At 43.0% G+C, this 18,535-nt stretch overlaps 1 protein-coding gene across 9 annotated transcripts in view; it reads right to left on the reverse strand.

The window, feature by feature from the left end:
- LOC122553855 (calpain-3) overlaps positions 1–18,535 on the reverse strand; it is a 107,743-nt gene that overhangs the window by 76,606 nt on the left and 12,602 nt on the right. For 4 of the 9 annotated variants that reach the window (XM_087990155.1, XM_043698289.2, XM_087990153.1 and 1 more), the window contains exons 1-2: positions 15,896–16,192; positions 10,167–10,236 (exon numbers count right to left, since the gene is read on the reverse strand). In XM_087990155.1, coding sequence (XP_087846281.1) covers positions 10,167–10,236; positions 15,896–16,147 — 322 coding nt within the window. In that variant the 5' untranslated portion in view covers positions 16,148–16,192. Of the gene's footprint in view, positions 1–10,166; positions 10,237–15,895; positions 16,193–18,535 lie in introns of those variants that run through there. The other 5 variants (XM_087990156.1, XM_043698285.2, XM_087990157.1 and 2 more) reach the window with 3 other exon arrangements.

Below are 18,535 nucleotides of genomic sequence, written 5' to 3' on the forward strand. Positions count from 1 at the left end.
CGGCATACGGAGGGAGAAAGTGTTGGATATTCTAAAAGGCATTAGGTTGGACAGGTCCCCAGGTCCTGATGGGATCTATGCCAGGTAACTGAGGAGAGAGAGGAAATAGCTGAGGCCTTAACAGACATCTCTGCAGCATCCTTGAACACAGATGAGGTGCCGGAGGACTGGGGAATTGCTAATGTTGTCCCCTTGTTTAAGAAGGGTAGCAGGAATAATCCAGGTAATTATATAACAGTGACTCTGATGTCAGTGATAGGGAAGCTGCTGGGGAAGATACGGGAAATATGATCTATTTACATTTGGAAGAAAATGGGCTTAGCAATGATAGGCAACATGGTTTTGTGCAGGGAAGGTCATGTCTTACCAATTTAATATAATTCTTTGAAGAAGTGATGAAGTTGATTGATGAGGGAAGGGCTGTAGATATCAGATACATGGACTTCAGTAAGGCATTTGATAAGGTTCCCCATGTTAGGCTGATGGCGAAAGTGAAATTGCATGGGGTCCAAGGTGTACTAACAGGAGACAGAGAGTAGTAGTGGAAGAGAGTTTCTCAAGATGGAGAACTGTGACCAGTCGTGTTCAACAGGGATCCATGTTGGGAGCACTGTTGTTTGTAATACACATAAATGATCTGGAGGAAGGTATAGGTGATCTGATTAGCAACTTTGCAGAAGACACTAAGATTGGTGGAGTAGCAAATAGTGAAGGGGACTATCAGAGAGTGCAGCAGAATATAGATGGATTGGAGAGTTGGGCAGAGAAATGGCAGATGGAGGTCAATTTGGGCAAATATGAGATGATGTATTTTGGAAGATCCAATTCAAGAGCAAACTATATGGTAAATGAAAATGTCCTGGGGAAATCTGATGCACAAAGAGATCTGGGTGTTCAGGCCCATTGTACCCTGAAGTTGGCAATGCTCAATAGAGTGGTCAAGAGGCATGCGGCATGCTTTCCTCCATTAGACGGGGTATTGAGTACAAGAGTTAGTTGGTCATGTTATAGTTGTATAGGATTTTGGTTTGGCCACATTTGGAATACTACGTACAGTTCTGGTTGCCATAGTACCAAAAGGATGTGGATGCTTTGGAGAGGGTCTAGAGGAGGTTCACCAGGACGTTGCCTGGTATGGAGAGGTGCTAGCTATGAAGACAGATTATGTAGATTAGAATTATTTTCGTTAGAAAGACCTGATTGAGGTCTACAAAATCATAAGAGGTATAGACAGGGTGAATAGCAAGAAGTTTTTTTCCAGAGCAGGGTACTCAATTACTAGGGGTCATGAGGGGAAAAGTTTAAGGGAGATAAGCATGGAAAGTTATTTATGCAGAGGGTGGTGGGTGTCTGGAACATGTTGCCAGCGGAAGTGGTAGAGGTAGGCATGATAGTGTCATTTAAGATGTATCTAGGCAGATACATGAATGGGCAGGGAACAGGGGGATACAGATCCTTAGAAAATAGGTGACAAGTTTAGATAGAGGATCTGGTTTGGCACAGGCTTCAGGACTGAAGGGCTTGTTCCTGTGCTGTAATTTTCTTTGTTCTTTGAAATGAACTGTTCTAGTGACTATGCATGAATATAAAGATTTTAAAGCATAAAGTATATTTTTGAAATTAAAAATGGCTCAGTCGGAGGGAAGACTGCATAGGGAGGGGGGTAGGATTTCTATCCCCGGGGTCCTTGATTCAGGGAATATCTGTTGTTGGCCATGTAAGTCATATTTCATGTCGTCAACTTTTCCCAAAGAAGCAGATCAGGCTCATACTGGCTCTCTGTCAAGTGGATTAAATTCAGTTCATGATTTAGTAAATCCCAGAGGGATGTGTGCCAGCATTTCACATTGTTTTTTGATGTAGACAAGTGCAACAACCAGTTGGCCCAGTACAGTATTGAACAATGAACAATAAGCAGATAATTGTTTAATCTGATTCTTTTGTATTGACTAGTCAAAAGGGAGGGCTCCCTTATTCCTTCAAAAATGTAGAGGGACATAATGCCTTCAAGGGCTGTCCTGATCACCCATCATCGTGTTGGAAATCCTACTCCAGATCTTTAAAGTATCTTCAGTTTAATACTCCAGCCCTCTCCCAATGCTGTTTTGCTCTAATTATCCACCTTGTTTCTGAAAATAAGTGCAGAAACTTGAGAAAAAGCATGAGCAAGCCTGTTTAGCAGATCACATGTGAAAATTCACACCCCTATATATCTCCCAGTCTTTTCTCTTTCCTATTCCTCTCCTGCAGGCACTCATTTGCATTACAGTATGTGACCCTCAGGTTAAACCACCACCAGCCATGGTCTGGCAGGACTATGACAACTTTACCTTTACCTGCAGTAAAGCTCTCCCTGACATCTTGCCCATGATGCCTTGTGTAAACACTGGCTGGTTATCTGACTGAGGCAAAAGAGTCAAGCACAATCAGTTTAACCCATTGTCACAGCTTATCAAATGTGGAAACCCTGGCTGCTCCTTCATTCTCAAATCCAGAAGCATCCAGATTAACTGTATCTATCCTCCTACCCAATTTATGACCACCTAAATTGAACCAGGACTTTCCTGTTCTGTATATTTCAGTGCCAACTCATAATTATTCCCCTACTTGGTCAGTAGAATACACACAAATTATTTATAATTAAATTGTTACTGAACTAGCAATCCAGAGGTCTGAATCAATGCTCTGAAGATATGAGTTCAAACCCACATTCAATTCATTAATCTGGAATAAATTGTTAACCTCATTAATACTGACATGGAACAACCGGATTGTCATTAAAATCCCAGCTGGTGAACTAATGTCCTTCATGGAGGAAATCTGCTGTTCTTCCATAGTGTGGCATATGTGTGACTCCAGATGTGGTTAACATTAACTTCTCTCTGAAATGGGGGAAAAACAATGACTGCAGATGCTGGAAACCAGATTCTGGATTAGTGGTGCTGGAAGAGCACAGCAGTTCAGGCAGCATCCAAGGAGCTTTGAAATCGACATTTCGGGCAAAAACCCTTCATCAGGAATAAATGGTCCAGCCAGTTATAAAGGGTAATTAGAAATGGGCAATAAATGCTGGCCGGCTATATAAAATTCATAAACCAAAAAAAAACTCTCTCACATTGCTTCAAATCTCTTCCACAGGCACTGACTCTTATTGGGGTCTGGTTCTGTGGGTACCTGCCACTGACCTTACCAACATGGTTTCAAATTCCTGGTTTCCATAGCCCCTAGTGAAATTCAAGATTGATTAATTAATTAATTAATATGGAGTTGATCATGAAATTATTATCAACTGTCTCAAAAACCCATCAGGTTCTCTAACATCCTTTCGGGAAGGCAGTACGTTGTCCTTACCCGATCTGGCCTATATGTGACGTCTGAACCACAGCAATGTGATTATGCTTAACTGCACTCTGACAGGTCATTCAGTTCAACGGTGATTTGGGATGGGTAGTATAAACAATCAGCACAAGCCTGAACATTTTCCAGGTTTTTCCTAGTCCCTACTCTTCAGCTAATTAGCAAGCCATCAGGCTACTTTCAATCATCAACAAGTGACAGTGCTGAAAACCAAAAATATTCATTAACAAGCTGCTCACCAATGTACAGCTTGGGTTTGAAGAATCGGCTCAAACCTCTGTTGTAGCTTTGGTCAAAACATGAAGAATAAGAGCTGAAATTCAGAGGAGAGGTGATAGTGACTGGTGTTGACATCTATGACTATTTTTCCACTTCTGTTCTTGGAAGGTACATAGGCGTCACTAGTCAATGAGAATTGTCCATGAGAAGATGACATCAAAGGTCCCTTAGGAGACTGAAGTCAATAGGAAGTAAGGGGAAAACTCCCCACCCAACACAAAGGTTGTGTATTTGATCGTAGCCAATGATTTCAGCCCAGGACATCACTGCAGGAGTTCCTCGGAGTCATATTTGAGGGAGAATCCCCTTCACCTACTTCATTAATGACCTTCTCTCCAATATTTGGTCTGAACTGAGATGTTTGCTGGTGACTACACAATGTTCAGTCCCAACCACAACTCCTCAGATACTGAACCTGTCTGTGACTGCAGGCAGCAACACCTGAACAACATTCAGGCTTAGGCTGATAAGTGACACTTCCCCATGATATCCAGTGACATTACCATCGCTGAATCCCTCACCATCTACATTCCAGGAATTACCATTAACTAGAAACTGAACTGGACCAGTCAAATAAATACTGCGGTAACAAGAGCAGGTCAGCGACCAAATTCTGTGATAATTAATTCAGTTCCTATCTACCCAAAACTTATCCAACATGTTCAAGGCTTGTCACTATGCAGACAAAGCAGCCAACTTGATCAGCAACCAACATTCGTTCTCTTCACCACCAATGCACAATGGCAACAGAGTATGCGATCTACTAAATGTGTTGTAGCATCTTACCAAGGCCATTTCAACAACATCTAAACTCATGATCTGTATGACTTTGAAGAACAAGGGCAGCAGATACACAGGAACATCACTGTCTGCACATTTTCCTTCTAACCAACACCCCATCCTGCTGAACAATACTGCTGTTCCTTTATTAACATTGGTCAAAATCCTGAAATTCCCTTCATCACAGCACTGTGGGTGTCCCTACACTCCAAGGACTGTAGCAGCTCGAGAAGGATAATTTGGTAGTAAATGCTGCCCACGATAGTGAAACATATATCCCATGATTTTTTTCTGAAAAAAAATGGATTGCAATGGTTTAGAAAGATAGCTCACAGTCATGTTCTCAAGGGTAATTAGAGAAGGGCAATAAATTTATCGTCCAACTAGTGATACCCCCATCATGAGAATGATTGCAAGAAAGAAATATTCTGCTGCTGATGGACAGAGCATGCTCAATCTGAACACAGAGAATCTAACTGGCAGCACATCTTATTGTTAGGACATGGTCTGCTGAAACAATAGCCTGTACAAAGGTCGGCAGCTTGCTGGGATGCAGCTCCTAATGGGCATTGTTCCAAAGCACTGACCCGCGGCTCAGCACCTATCTCACACAATGTTATTTTATGCTCGTCAGCATTCAACAGCTCTATGGATTAGTCTATGGAGAATGGAAGAACTCCTCTGCTCTTATATCACACATTAACCCTTCAAAAACTGTCCTATTTTTCTTAATTGATTCCTCCAGGATACCTTCTACAGGGGGGCTGCTGCACAGGTACCAATGGCCAGTGTTCAAGTGTGAATCTTCATCCCAGTTTTGCTTCTGTTAATACAGCATGTTAAGTAATGACCTCGAGTAGACTTTGCATAAGCAATTGCAAGCAATCTCTGCAAGATTAAATTGCCCTGAATATAGCTGTCACTAGGAAGGAAAGAAAGGTTTGTTAATAAGACATTTTGCCTGAACAAAATACACATTCAATTAGGTATTTCTGCAGCCAGTTTGCGCACAGCAACATCCCACAAACAGAAACTTGATAATGTGATTATAATTATTTTTGTGCCATTGATTGACAGTAAGTATTGGCTAGGATACCTGCATTTCCTTGAAGCAGTACTTGGGGGATAGTTTACAATCATCTCAGAGGACAGACAGGGATTTGGTTTAATGTTTCAACTGAAAGACAAAATCTTTAATAATGCAGTACTCTTTAAGTTATTCTCTGGATTGTCACCCTTGATTTTGTACTTAAATTTTACAGAAAAGCCTGAACCCAGAATCTCTGACTCAGAGACAAATGTGTCACCCAATGAACCCAGTTAAAAATCTAGATGAAACCTCTAATTATAGACAAATATCACTGCATCAAGCTCTAATAAGATAAGTATTAAACATCAGTGGAGAGAAATCACGGTTAATGTTAACTCTCATTTCGCTCCACAGATACTGCTAAACCTGCTGAGTTTTTCCAGCAATTTCTGTTTTTGTTTCTGATCAACAACATTCGCAGATCTTTCTGTTTTTATTAAGTGTTAACTTCCTGAATATTAAACCAGACAGGCTGCCGCCAGCCACGATTCTCCACTATCTACCCTCATCATTACCTGAAATCATCCAAATAACTCATGTCATTCTGTACAACTGTGGTCACTCCTCTTCTGATTCCCCCCATGCTCACCATTCATCCTCTTGGTCCTGCATCCTCATTCAATCTTCCTGACTCCCTGTACTTTTTGATGATTCATTCAAGGCAAGTGCTACAATTGAAATAGCCCAATCTCCAAAGTTGTTCCTCTGTGAGCTGCCAGAATATATAATTTAGCTGTCATTAGTTCACTGGTTAAACTGTAATGATGCCTGAGGTTTAACATAAAGTGGTCCCTGGCTTATCTGTGCCAGTTTGGATTCGGGTAAATTTCTAAATGTGTTTTAAATGCGCATATTCCTGCAATTTCATCAACTAACTGCTGATTACACACATTTCCATGAAAAGAGGATCTCAAACTACCAGCTCCTAGTAATTTATCAAAACTAATTAGTAACCACATGTAAGTGGCTTCCAAGTGGATTCCTTAACTGCTTATAAGATACTGAGGCTCAAATGCCAAGGAGCACAAAGAAAGAGCGAAAGTAAAGTTCAGCAGAGTTTTATCTTCAAAGGATAGTATTACAGAAGTTTCCACTGGATGCTATTGAAACAGCATATTTCAGGGTTCAGGAAACAATGAACTTTGAAAAGGAAAAGTTGATGGGTATGGGTAGCAAGGGGAAAGTGGATCCAGCTAATTGTGAGTTTTCTACGACCCAATGGTGTCTTTTACCTAACAGCAACAATAACTTTATCTAGAAAATAGCCTGCTACTGGCTACTTGGAAATGTAAAAGAAGAATTGCATAATAAGACAACTAATCAGTAAGCTGATTATACCCATTCAAAACTTGATCTCAGCTACCAATATAAAGGATATTTCATGGATAACGTAATATTTTTTATCATATGACAGTTCTTGGTCAGAAGTGGATTTCTGGAGCAAGGAACATGGGGAGAAGATCAGCAGAGCAAACTGTATCTCCATCTTCTAAGGAATTCAGAAGAAGAAAAGAATTGTTATCACAAAGTGACAAAGTGGGAAATCATGTCTCACAAACTTGATTGAGTTTTTTGAAGAAGTGACAAAGAAGATTGATGAGGGCAGAGCAGTAGATGTGACCTATATGGACTTCAGTAAGGCGTTCGACAATGTTCCCCATGGGAGACTGATTAGCAAGGTTAGATCTCATGGAATACAGGGAGAACTAGCCATTTGGATACAGAACTGGCTCAAAGGTAGTACACCGAGGGTGGTGGTGGGAGGGTTGTTTTTCAGACTGGAGGCCTGTGACCAGTGGAGTGCCACAAGGATCGGTGCTGGGCTCTCTACTTTTTGTCATTTACACAAATGATTTGGATGCGAGCATAAGAGGTATAGTTAGTAAGTTTGCAGATGTCACCAAAATTGGAGGTGTAGTGGACAGCGAAGAGGGTTACCTCAGATTACAACAGGATCTGGACCAGTTGGGCCAATGAGCTGAGAAGTGGCAATTAGAGCTTAATTCAGATAAATGCAAGGTGCTGCATTTTGGGAAAGCAAATCTTAGCAGGACTTATACACTTAATGGTAAAGTCCTAGGGAGTGTTGCTGAACAAAGAGACCTTGGAGTGCAGGTTCATAGCTCCTTGAAAGTGGAGTCGAAGGTGGATAGGATAGTGAAGCTTCCTTTACTGGTCAGAGTATTGAGTACAGGAGTTGGGAGGTCACATTGCGGCTGCACAGGACATTGGTTACTGCTGAAAATGTGTTGCTGGGAAAGCACAGCAGGTCAGGCAGCATACAAGGAGCAGGAGACATTTCAGAGAACACCTCTGGGACACCCGGACCAACCAACCCAACCACACCAACCAACCCAACCATCCATGGCTCAACATTTCAACTCCCCCTCCCACTCCATCAAGGACATGCAGGTCCTTGGACTCCTCCATCGCCAGACCATAGCTACACGACGGCTGGAGGAAGAGCGCCTCATCTTCCGCCTAGGAACCCTCCAACTACAAGGGATGACCTCAGATTTCTCCAGTTTCCTCATTTCCCCTCCCCCCACCTTGTCTCAGTCCCAACCCTCGAACTCAGCACCACCTTCCTAACCTGCAATCTTCTTCCTGACCTCTCCGCCCCTACCCCCACTCCGGCCTATCACCCTCACCTTAACCTCCTTCCACCTATCGCATTTCCAACGCCCCTCCCCCAAGTCCCTCCTCCCTACCTTTTATCTTAGTCTGCTTGGCACACTCTCCTCATTCCTGAAGAAGGGCTCATGCCTGAAACATCACTTCTCCTGCTCCTTGGATGCTGCTTGACCTGCTGCGCTTTTCCAGCAACACATTTTCAGCTCTGATCTCCAGCATCTGCAGTCCTCACTTTCTCCCAGGACATTGGTTAGGCCACTGTTGGAATATTGCGTGAATTCTGGTCTCCTTCCTATCAGAAAGATGTTGTGAAACTTGAAAGGGTTCAGAAAAGATTTACAAGGATGTTGCCAGGGTTGGAGGGTCTGAGCTACACGGAGAGGCTGGACAGTCTGGGGCTGTTTTCCCTGGAGCATCGGAGGCTGAGGGGTGACCTTATAGAGGTTTACAAAATTATGAGGGACATGGATAGGATAAATAGGCAAAGTCTTTTCCCTGAGGTCGGGGAATCCAGAACTAGATAGCATAGGTTTAGGGTGAGAGGGGAAAGATATAAAAGAGACCTAAGGGGCAACTTTTTCACACAGAAGGTAGTACGTGCATGGAATGAGCTGCCAGAGGAAGTGGTGGAGGTTGGTACAATTGCAACATTTAAGAGGCATTTGGATGTGTATATGAATAGGAAGGGTTTGGAGGGATATGGGCCAGGTGCTGGCAGGTGGGACTAGATTGGGTTGGGACATCTGGTCGGCATGGATAGGTTGGACCGAAGGGTCTGTTTCCATGCTGTACATCTCTATGCCTCTATGAAAATTTAGTGAAAATTTAGCTTCCATCACCACGACATGAGGCAGACCTCAGTTAATTGGGCCATAGCCATGCACTCTTATGCGTAAGAACAAAAAGACCTGAAGGGACCCGAGTGGAAACAGCAGCCAAAATGATCACGTCAGCTCGCAAATTGATAAATGTCTTCCTTTTCAAATGAATCTTGTAACAAAATGTAATAATCTATAACCACCAGCATCATTTAATTACCTACCTTTCAGTAGCAACATATGAATAATGTGCACCTTTATCATACATCTTATCTTTGTGATGTACAACTAACATTGGTATCTTTGTTGTCTCTACAGAGATTCCTGGTAACATGGTGATGCTGGAGAGAGGACTTTCCATTCTGGCCATTTTGATTGTACCTGATTTTCCCACACTGGCAGAAGAGATTTTTCCATCTACTGAGTATCTTTATTTTTTTAGCCATTACTATTCTCTTTGGTCTGCGTACTTGGCTCCCCACATATGAAAGTCGTTCCTTTGCACAGTTTGACACGTTGGATCCCTGAATAGAATGCACTGCTGTTTTGGTTTTAACCCCTTACCCGGCAAAGACGAGTTAACTCGTCTTCACCCAATTTGTCTTTTTCAGAGTGCGACAAGTAAGCTCGTCCAAAACATATAATTTCAAAAACAGCCACAGACGAGTTTATACGTCAATTCTCGGCATTTCTGGGCCCTTCTCAGCTAGAAACGAGTATACTCGGTGACTCATACGTCTGGGTAGCTGTGAATCTTCTGCCTCAGGCATTGCAAGAAGCGTCGACGCACCGCTTTTGGGCACACATTGTCATTCGGTTTTTTTCTGTTTTTTTTTTACAAATTATGCCCAGATGTCGAGATCAGAAGATGACAATGAGTATGTACCTTCTATTAGAATATGTACCTTGGATACATCAGATGAGAGTGCAAGCTCGTCTGATAAGTTATTTCCATAATCAGCATTAAAAATACTATAAAAAAAGCAATTAAAAAACTCGTCTGAAAATGAAATGTTTTCTCCAAAAAAAGTCACCGGGGAAGGGGTTAAAGTATTCATGCAATATTCCTACATTCACTTTTCTAACCAGCTTTTAATCTGTTTAACTTGAAACAGCAGATGAGTGATGCTGTAAAAGATATTGTGTGTTGGTTTCATACTATCCACTAAGTAATTTCAGGTCTTCGAAATCTTGAAGCAAGAGCTTACCCAAATCTCCTTGACAGATATCAGTTCTTGAGGCTCCGCCAATGATGAACTTTGGATTCTCACAGATTTCCTGACAAGACAAGACACGACACAATTAGCTGAGCTGGTCAACAATTGAAAATGGTTTCTTAGTTCAAATACTTCACTCTCCACTTTGGTAAAATTTCATGCTTATTAATTACATGGCCACCAAATATATTTATTTCCTGTCATATGTTCTTTGTTTCTCACTGAGACACAAATTTAAGCATTATTAGCACTGAGATTGTTACTAAAAAATATGAGTTGTGTCTAAAGGCATTGTTTAAATGCCCTAAAATCACTAGGTATATCAACATGATTGGTATTCTTGATGAATGCAACTAACATTTGTAGAATAAACTCAGTCTGTCGGTAAGAGGACCAATATCATCAATGTCAATGATCAGTCCAATGATGTTATGACCCCTTGTAAATAAAGGTCATTGAAATGACCAAAAGGACCAGCTTTTTTGGACTCAACAGTTTTCAAAGTTCACATCAAAAAATTCATCTTGTCAAAAAATACATATGTGTCCATTAAGGCCAATGCTATAATCAGCTAATAGTCAATAATTTAGCAATAAGTTTAATGGACATAAATTTAAGCTAGACCCAAAAAATGTTAGAGGAGAAAGTGAGGTCTGCAGATGCTGGAGATCAGAGCTGGAAATGTGTTGCTGGAAAAGCGCAGCAGGTCAGGCAGCATCCAGGGAACAGGAGAATCGACGTTTCGGGCATAAGCCCTTCTTCAGGAATGAGGAAAGTTTGTCCAGCAGACTAAGATAAAAGGTAGGGAGGAGGGACTAGGGGGAGGGGCGTCGGAAATATGATAGGTGGAAAGAGGTCAAGGTGAGGGTGATAGGTCAGACTGGGGTGGGGGCGGAGAGGTCGGGAAGAAGATTGCAGGTTAGGAAGGCGGTGCTGAATTTGATGGATTTGACTGAGACAGGGTGGGGGGAGGGGAAATGAGGAAACTGGTGAAATCCGAGTTCATCCCTTGTGGTTGGAAGGTTCCTAGCCGGAAGATGAGGCGTTCTTCCTCCAACCGTCGTTTTGTTGTGGTCTGACGATGGAGGAGTCCAAAGACCTGCATATCCTTGGTGGAGTGGGAGGGGGAATTGAAATGTTGAGCTACAGTGTGATTGGGTTGGTTGGTCCGGGTGTCCCAGAGGTGTTCTCTGAAACGCTCCGCAAGTAGCCGGCCTGTCTCCCCAATATAGAGGAGGCCACATCGGGTGCAGAGGATGCAATAGATGATATGTGTGGAGGTGCAGGTGAATCTGTTGCAGATATGGAAGTTTCCTTTGGGGCCTTGGAGGGAGGTGAGGGGGGAGGTGTGGGCGCAAGTCTTGCACCACCTGCGGTTGCAGGGGAAGGTGCCGGGAGTGGAGGTTGGGTTGGTGGGGGGTGTGGATCTGACGAGGGAGTCACGGAGGGAGTGGTCTTTACGGAATGCTGATAGGGGAGGGGAGGGAAATATATCCTTGGTGGTGGGGTCTGTTTGGAGGTAGCGGAAATGACGGCGGATGATGCGCTGTACATGGAGATTGGTGGGGTGGTAGGTGAGGACCAGTGGGGTTCTGTCCTGGTGGCGGTTGGAGGGGCGGGGTTCAAGGGTGGAGGAGCGGGAAGTGGAAGAGATGCGGTGGAGGGCATCGTCGACCACGTCGGGGGGGAAATTGCGGTCCTTGAAGAAGGAGGCCATCTGGGTTGTGCGTTTTTGGAACTGGTCCTCCTGGGAGCAGATGCAGCGGAGTCGAAGGAATTGGGAGAATGGGATGGCGTTTTTACAGGGGGCAGGATGGGAGGAGGTGTAGTCCAGGTAGCTGTGGGAGTCGGTCGGTTTGTAGTAGATGTCCGTGTTGATTCGGTCGCCTGAGATAGAAATAGAAAGGTCGAGGAAGGGGAGGGAGGAATCTGAGACTGTCCAGGTGAATTTGAGGTCGGGGTGGAAGGTGTTGGTGAAGTAGATGAACTGTTCAACCTCCTCGTGGGAGCACGAGGCGGCGCCGATACAGTCATCGATGTAGCGGAGGAAAAGGTGGGGGGTGGGGCCAGTGTAGTTGCGGAAGATGGATTGTTCCACATATCCTACGAAGAGGCAGGCATAGCTGGGGCCCATGCAGGTGCCCATGGCTACTCCTTTCGTTTGGAGGAAGTGGGAGGATTGGAAAGAGAAGTTGTTCAGGGTGAGGACCAGTTCAGTCAGTCGAAGGAGGGTGTCAGTGGAAGGGTACTGGTCGGTACGGCGGGAAAGAAAGAAGCGGAGGGCTTTGAGTCCTTCATGATGGGGGATGGAGGTGTACAGGGACTGGATGTCCATGGTGAAAATAAGGCGTTGGGGACCGGGGAAGCGAAAATCATGAAGCAGGTGGAGGGCATGGGTGGTGTCCCGAACGTAGGTGGGGAGTTCTTGGACTAAGGGGGACAGGACGGTGTCAAGGTATGCGGAGATGAGTTCGGTGGGGCAGGAGCAGACGGAGACAATGGGTCGGCCGGGGCAGTCAGGTTTGTGGATTTTGGGCAGGAGGTAGAAGTGGGAGGTGCGGGGTTGTGGGACTATGAGGTTGGAGGCGGTGGATGGGAGATCCCCCGAGGTGATGAGGTTATGGACGGTCTGGGAGATGATGGTTTGGTGGTGGGGGGTGGGGTCATGGTCAAGGGGGCAGTAGGAGGAGGAGAACAAAAAATGTTATCCATGGTTAAGAGTATGCTTGAAAAAAGTACCTGAAGGGTTAGCTGACTTAATTTCCAAGTTTATTATGGTAGAAACAGGTACCACAATTACTTTAGTTAAAATGAAAAGATACTTTTTATCAAATGTATGAACAGGTGAATTAAGGAGATGAAGGACGCCATTTGGTCCTTAATCTAGTCTACCATACAATAACATTAGCGTTGATCTGATTGTAACCTCAACTCCATATTCTCGCCTATCTCCGATAATTTTTCACCCCCTTGCTTATGGTAGATTCTACCTCTGCCACAAATTTATGCAAAGACTCTGCTTTCACCATATTTTGAGAAACAGAGTTCCAAAGACTCATGACCCTCTAAAAGAAAATAAATTATCATCTCAATCCAAAATGAATGAACCATTATTCTTAATTGGTGGTCCCCTCGTTCTAGGAAATATTCTTTCCAGAGACCTCTCAGGATTTTGCAAGTTTCAATCAAGTTTCCTCTCACTCTTCTAAACTCCAGTGGTCACAAAGCTGGCCTGTCCAACGTTTTCCCCAAAGACAACCCGTCCACTTAGGGTACTAATCTCGCGAAACATCTCTGAGCTGCTTCCAATGGATTTACATTCTTCCTTAAATAAGGAGACCGATACCATTCACACAGTATGTGGTCTCATCTTATATGGCTGAAGCAGAACAAAGACATTCAATGGCCCTTGCAATAAATAACAGCATTCTATTAGCTTTCCTAATTTCTTACTATACTTGTACAGTATCCTTTAGTGATTCTTTCACTTTGACACCCAGACCCCTCTGTATCCTAGAGCTCTGCAATCTTTCACAATATATTTGTTTTATTCTTCCTGCCAAAGTAGACAATTTCAAATTTTCACACTCTAACTGCATATTCCAGATTGCTGCCCACTCACACAATTTAGCTACATATCTTTGTAGCCTCCTTTCATCTTCTTCATGACTGACTTACCTTTGCATCATCAACAAATTTAGTAACTATGCATTCAGTCCCTTCCTCCAAGCAATTTTTATAAATTGTAAAATGTTGAGGTCCCAGCACTGATCCCCATGGCACACCAATCATTACATCTTGCCAAACAGGAAAATATAGTTTCCTGTTAATTAGCCAAATCCATGTCTTCTTCAGTCAAGCTATGCCAAAATATTACCCCTCCACTTCATGAGTCTTTAGTTTGTAACAAAATTGGTGTGATGCCTTATAAATGCCTTCTGGAAATCTAACTGCAGTAATGGTTTCCTGTATTCACATATTCCTTCTTCAAAGAACTCCAATAAATTGATTAAACATGATTTCCCTTTCATTTCACTCTGCATCATTACCTTGAATTTTCTTAAGTGCCCTGCTAATAATAACAAGTTCTAACATTTTCTGTATTACAAATGTCAGCTAACGGATTCACAGTCTTTCTTCCTTGAGACCAACATCACTATCTTCTCTAGGCTGTATTTAAAATGAACCTGACAATTATTTCCTTCACTAAACAGTGCTACACATAGGTGTGCCATGTAAGGGGCTTGTTTCCACCAAGGTTTTGAACAGTGAGGGATGGATTGATTTGAAGTGTGTACATCCTGAATGGTCTTGGCAGGCTGGACATGAAAAGGGGTGAGTTACTAGAACTAGGGAACATTGCTTAAAGCAGCTATGTCTACCTCCTTTTAGGATATGTTGAACATTCCTTGTTCCAGTTCTACATGGACAACCTCCCTCACTTCCTTTTCTGGTCCATTGATGACCATATTGGTGCTGTTTTCAGTGCTTGCTAAACAAGTTAAGCCATGAGTTCCAAGTTCCTGCAAGTCATCTGACCTGGAAAAATACTGCCATTCCATCCATATTGTGGCACCCAAACTCAGAACTCCCTTATAGCCAATGTAACAATTCAAGAAGATAGTTCATTGCCTCTTCCCCAGGCCAATTAAGGATGCTAGCCTTTACAGAAGCATTCACATCCAATGAACTAAGTTTTCTTAAAAGTTGTGGTATTAAAACATGAAGTGCTGGAGATGCTCAGGAAATCTAGCAGCATCTTTGGAGAGGGAGACACAGTAAAGCTTTTCAGAGTAATGATTCTTCTTCAGCATCTGCAGCATTTTGCTTTTATCCAAAAATTATATCTTCCCAGATGATCATGTCGGATATCTTGTGAGATTTGCCACCATTATCAGTATGTGATATTGGGTAATGGTCATTTGCTGCCAACAATCCCTGTTTGTGTTTGTGCAGTTTCGAGCCTATGAAGTGATTAATGGTGGTTAATGTTGGCGATTACACCGCCATAAAATATATTCAGAAGAGACACTGTTCTTAGATAACAAGGTGTATTGGACAATAACGAGTACAACCCCATCTAGTTTGGCATGATTACAGGATGTTAGGGTGCTGTCACAGACACATCTGTCTCCTCTGAAAATGAGTCTGGAACTCCTTGACTCCAACCACAGTTTATATGTGAACTGTGTGGCATGGGTACAACCACCATACTAACAATAACCCCTTCAGAACCATTACATTACACAGGAGTAACAGTGACTGGTCCCACTTGTATACAATGTGAGACTGTATTACACAGACTGTCTTTCACTTACAATAACTGTGAGTATTTGCATCCCATCACAGCACTGCCCGCCATTCACTTACAGTATCTCTAGCACTCCCAGCCTTACTCCCCTTTCACGGTGCACGGATATTTATAGTACTCATGCTTTCACCCTCCTATCACAGAATACAGATTTCCCTTTACCTACAGTGTGAGTGCTCCCACTTGCATGAATTCTCAGACCACATAGATTGCTCTTCAATTATAGTAAATGCAAGCTCTCTTACCCTCACTTACCCATCATCGTGCATGCTGGACTTCACATACTGTAACACCCAATCACCCATCACAGAGCACCGACGCACTCTCACAATAATTTTAGGGACTCCACCTCACAAATCCTATTAGGCAGGCTACATACACTAGAAAGTACATTTGCTTGGATCCCTACCTTTGGTCGTTTCCACAGTATGTTCTTCACTTTTGTGGACTTTTGTCCCAGTTCTTTATACCCGAGGGACTCCACCGAGGCTGGAAATGTATCATCTTCAAACAAAATATTTTTCTGCAGACAGTCCCGCTTCAGTGTTACAAAGTTCTGCTCATTAAATTTGATGGGTTTGTGAATCGACCCTTCCCCCTCCCGCCTCTGTCTTTCACGTACTAGGCGGTCACAAAAGTGCCCGGATGGTGTGTATGGCATGGTTTCTAGCAAAAGGTGGATCACTATAAGCAGACAGAGCGCTATTGAGGCAGCAACTACCACACTCAGCAGCAAATGATATCAGCTGGTACGTTACAATACCTTCAGAGGACACAAACTCCTGGCATAAATCCAGGCTGCTCATTCCTGATTGGATGGGTTTCAAAAAACGTCACACCTGCAGAATCTAGCACAAAAGACAATGTCCCTCAGGCCATTGGCCGGGGTACAATAGAGAAATAACAAAAAAACACACTGAGGGACTGCTGAGTTACAATAGCCAGAAGGGTTGTGTTGATAATGTTAGTGAAGAATAGGAAGAAAAATAGAGATAAGCATCTTTTTTCTGTGTCCATAGAGCTGAAAGAGGCCCTGTCTACCTCAGCAAATGGCATTCACATTTAAAGCTGCATTCAACAGGCTGTGTGCGTGATTTTAATATAATTGAGATGCAAGTCCATTGAATCATGATCTTATGGGCCTGGCTGGGCTGTTATGACCTCAAGTGGTGCAGTATTTCTCCCCCATAATTCTAATCCATACATTTCTCAATTCCTGTGGAGAGTTTTTCTCTCTTTGATCTCATTGATTTACTTTGCAACACTTAACACTTGTGCTGAGAAAACAGGCTATATTTAATTGCAAGAATGTATCTTGAATACTGTTTCCAGCTCCTTATTGAAGAATAGATGTGAAAAGCATTTGAGGCAGTTCAGAGAAGGTTTATTCAGTTGAAAGCTGGAATAAGCGCGTTTTCTCATGAGGAAAAAATGGACAGGCTTGTTTCCACCAGAGCTTAGGACTACAAGAAATGACTTGATGCCTTTAAATAAGGGGAAAGTGAGGACTGCAGATGCTGGAGATCACAGTCAAAAAATGTAGTGCTGGAAAAGCACACCTGGTCAGGCAGCATCTGAGGAACAAGAGAGTCGATATCTCGAGCATAAGCTCTTCATCAGGAATGAAGTCCAGTTCAATGATCACTATTAACTATTTCATTATCCTTAGTAGCCAGTCTCTTCTCAGCAGGGGAAATATTCTGATGAAACTGAATATTGCCTCCTATGTGCCCCTGCAGCCTTCAGTCTTTTGAATAGAATATTTGATAAGAGACCTCAAATCCAACACTATACTACAAGGCAAACAGTCCACCTGTACGTGTTGGAAACATGGACAGTGGATAGCAGACACCTCAAGTTCCTACAGAGAAATTGCCAGGGACACCTCTACAAAATCCTCCAAAACTACTGGCAGGATAGATGCTACAAAGTCGGTGTACTTTCTCAGGCCAACTCCGCTAGTATCAAGCACTGGTTATGATCAACCAATTGTGTTGAGAAGGCACATTGTCTGAATGCTTGCTATCAGATTATCATAGACTTTACTTCGAGCTGCATCATGGTAAACAGTCACCAGAAAATGCTGCAATTCAACAAGACAGCTCACCACAACGTTCCCAACAGCAACTAAGAATAGGCAATAAATGCTGGCCCAGCCAGCTTCTGCATAACTAAGACATACTGTAGTTCCTCCTTATGGAGGCATTGAAGATTATTTCAAAGAAACATTGCCCCTCACAGATGTAAAGTATAGCCTTACTACTTTACTAACATGCCTGGTATCCTCGAACCAGATCCCAGCTATGGGTCAACTGTTACCCACTGCTTTATGTGTCTGCCTCAAGACAGTCAAATGCGCTGAGGTAGGTCATGTTGATAGTTGGTGGTCCCTTTAAGGATCATTCAGCTACTGTTGCATCTGAGTGCTTTCCACAAGTTTTTCCTCGGTATTTAGTTTATAATGCCAAGAGGTGATGAAACACTGGGCAAGGCTGAGTCCCTAAGTCAGGCCTGGGTTATGCAGTGAAAAATCAAATGGAGAAGAAACTTCAACTATATGCACATTATATCATTTAATCTCACTGAAGTTCTGTATCTGCATTTCACCATCTTACACTGATGGAAGCATGCTAATTACACAGCTCATTACTCAATTCACGTGGTTGACTCAAAAAGGTAAAACTGATTTCTTTGAGGAGAAAGTGAGGTCTGCAAATGCTGGAGAACAGAGCTGAAAATGTGTTGCTGGAACAGCGCAGCAGGTCAGGCAGCATCCATGGAACAGGAGAATCGACGTTTCGGGCATAAGCCCTTCTTCAGGAAGAAGAGCTTATGCCCGAAACGTCGATTCTCCTGTTCCCTGGATGCTGCCTGACCTGCTGCGCTGTTCCTGCAACACATTTTCAAAACTGATTTCTTGTATTTAAAATTCCCTGGTCCATGCCAAAGTATAATTCTAAAATATTTTGAAAACACGGTTGTTGGTCTTTCAGTAATTCATATGCTACATTGTTATATTTTAACTACCATAACTTTGGTGTTATTCATT

This window comes from Chiloscyllium plagiosum, unplaced genomic scaffold, assembly GCF_037043375.1.
Source record: "Chiloscyllium plagiosum isolate Xiang-an unplaced genomic scaffold, Cpla_swu_hap1 HiC_scaffold_8, whole genome shotgun sequence".
Lineage (NCBI taxonomy): Eukaryota > Metazoa > Chordata > Chondrichthyes > Orectolobiformes > Hemiscylliidae > Chiloscyllium > Chiloscyllium plagiosum.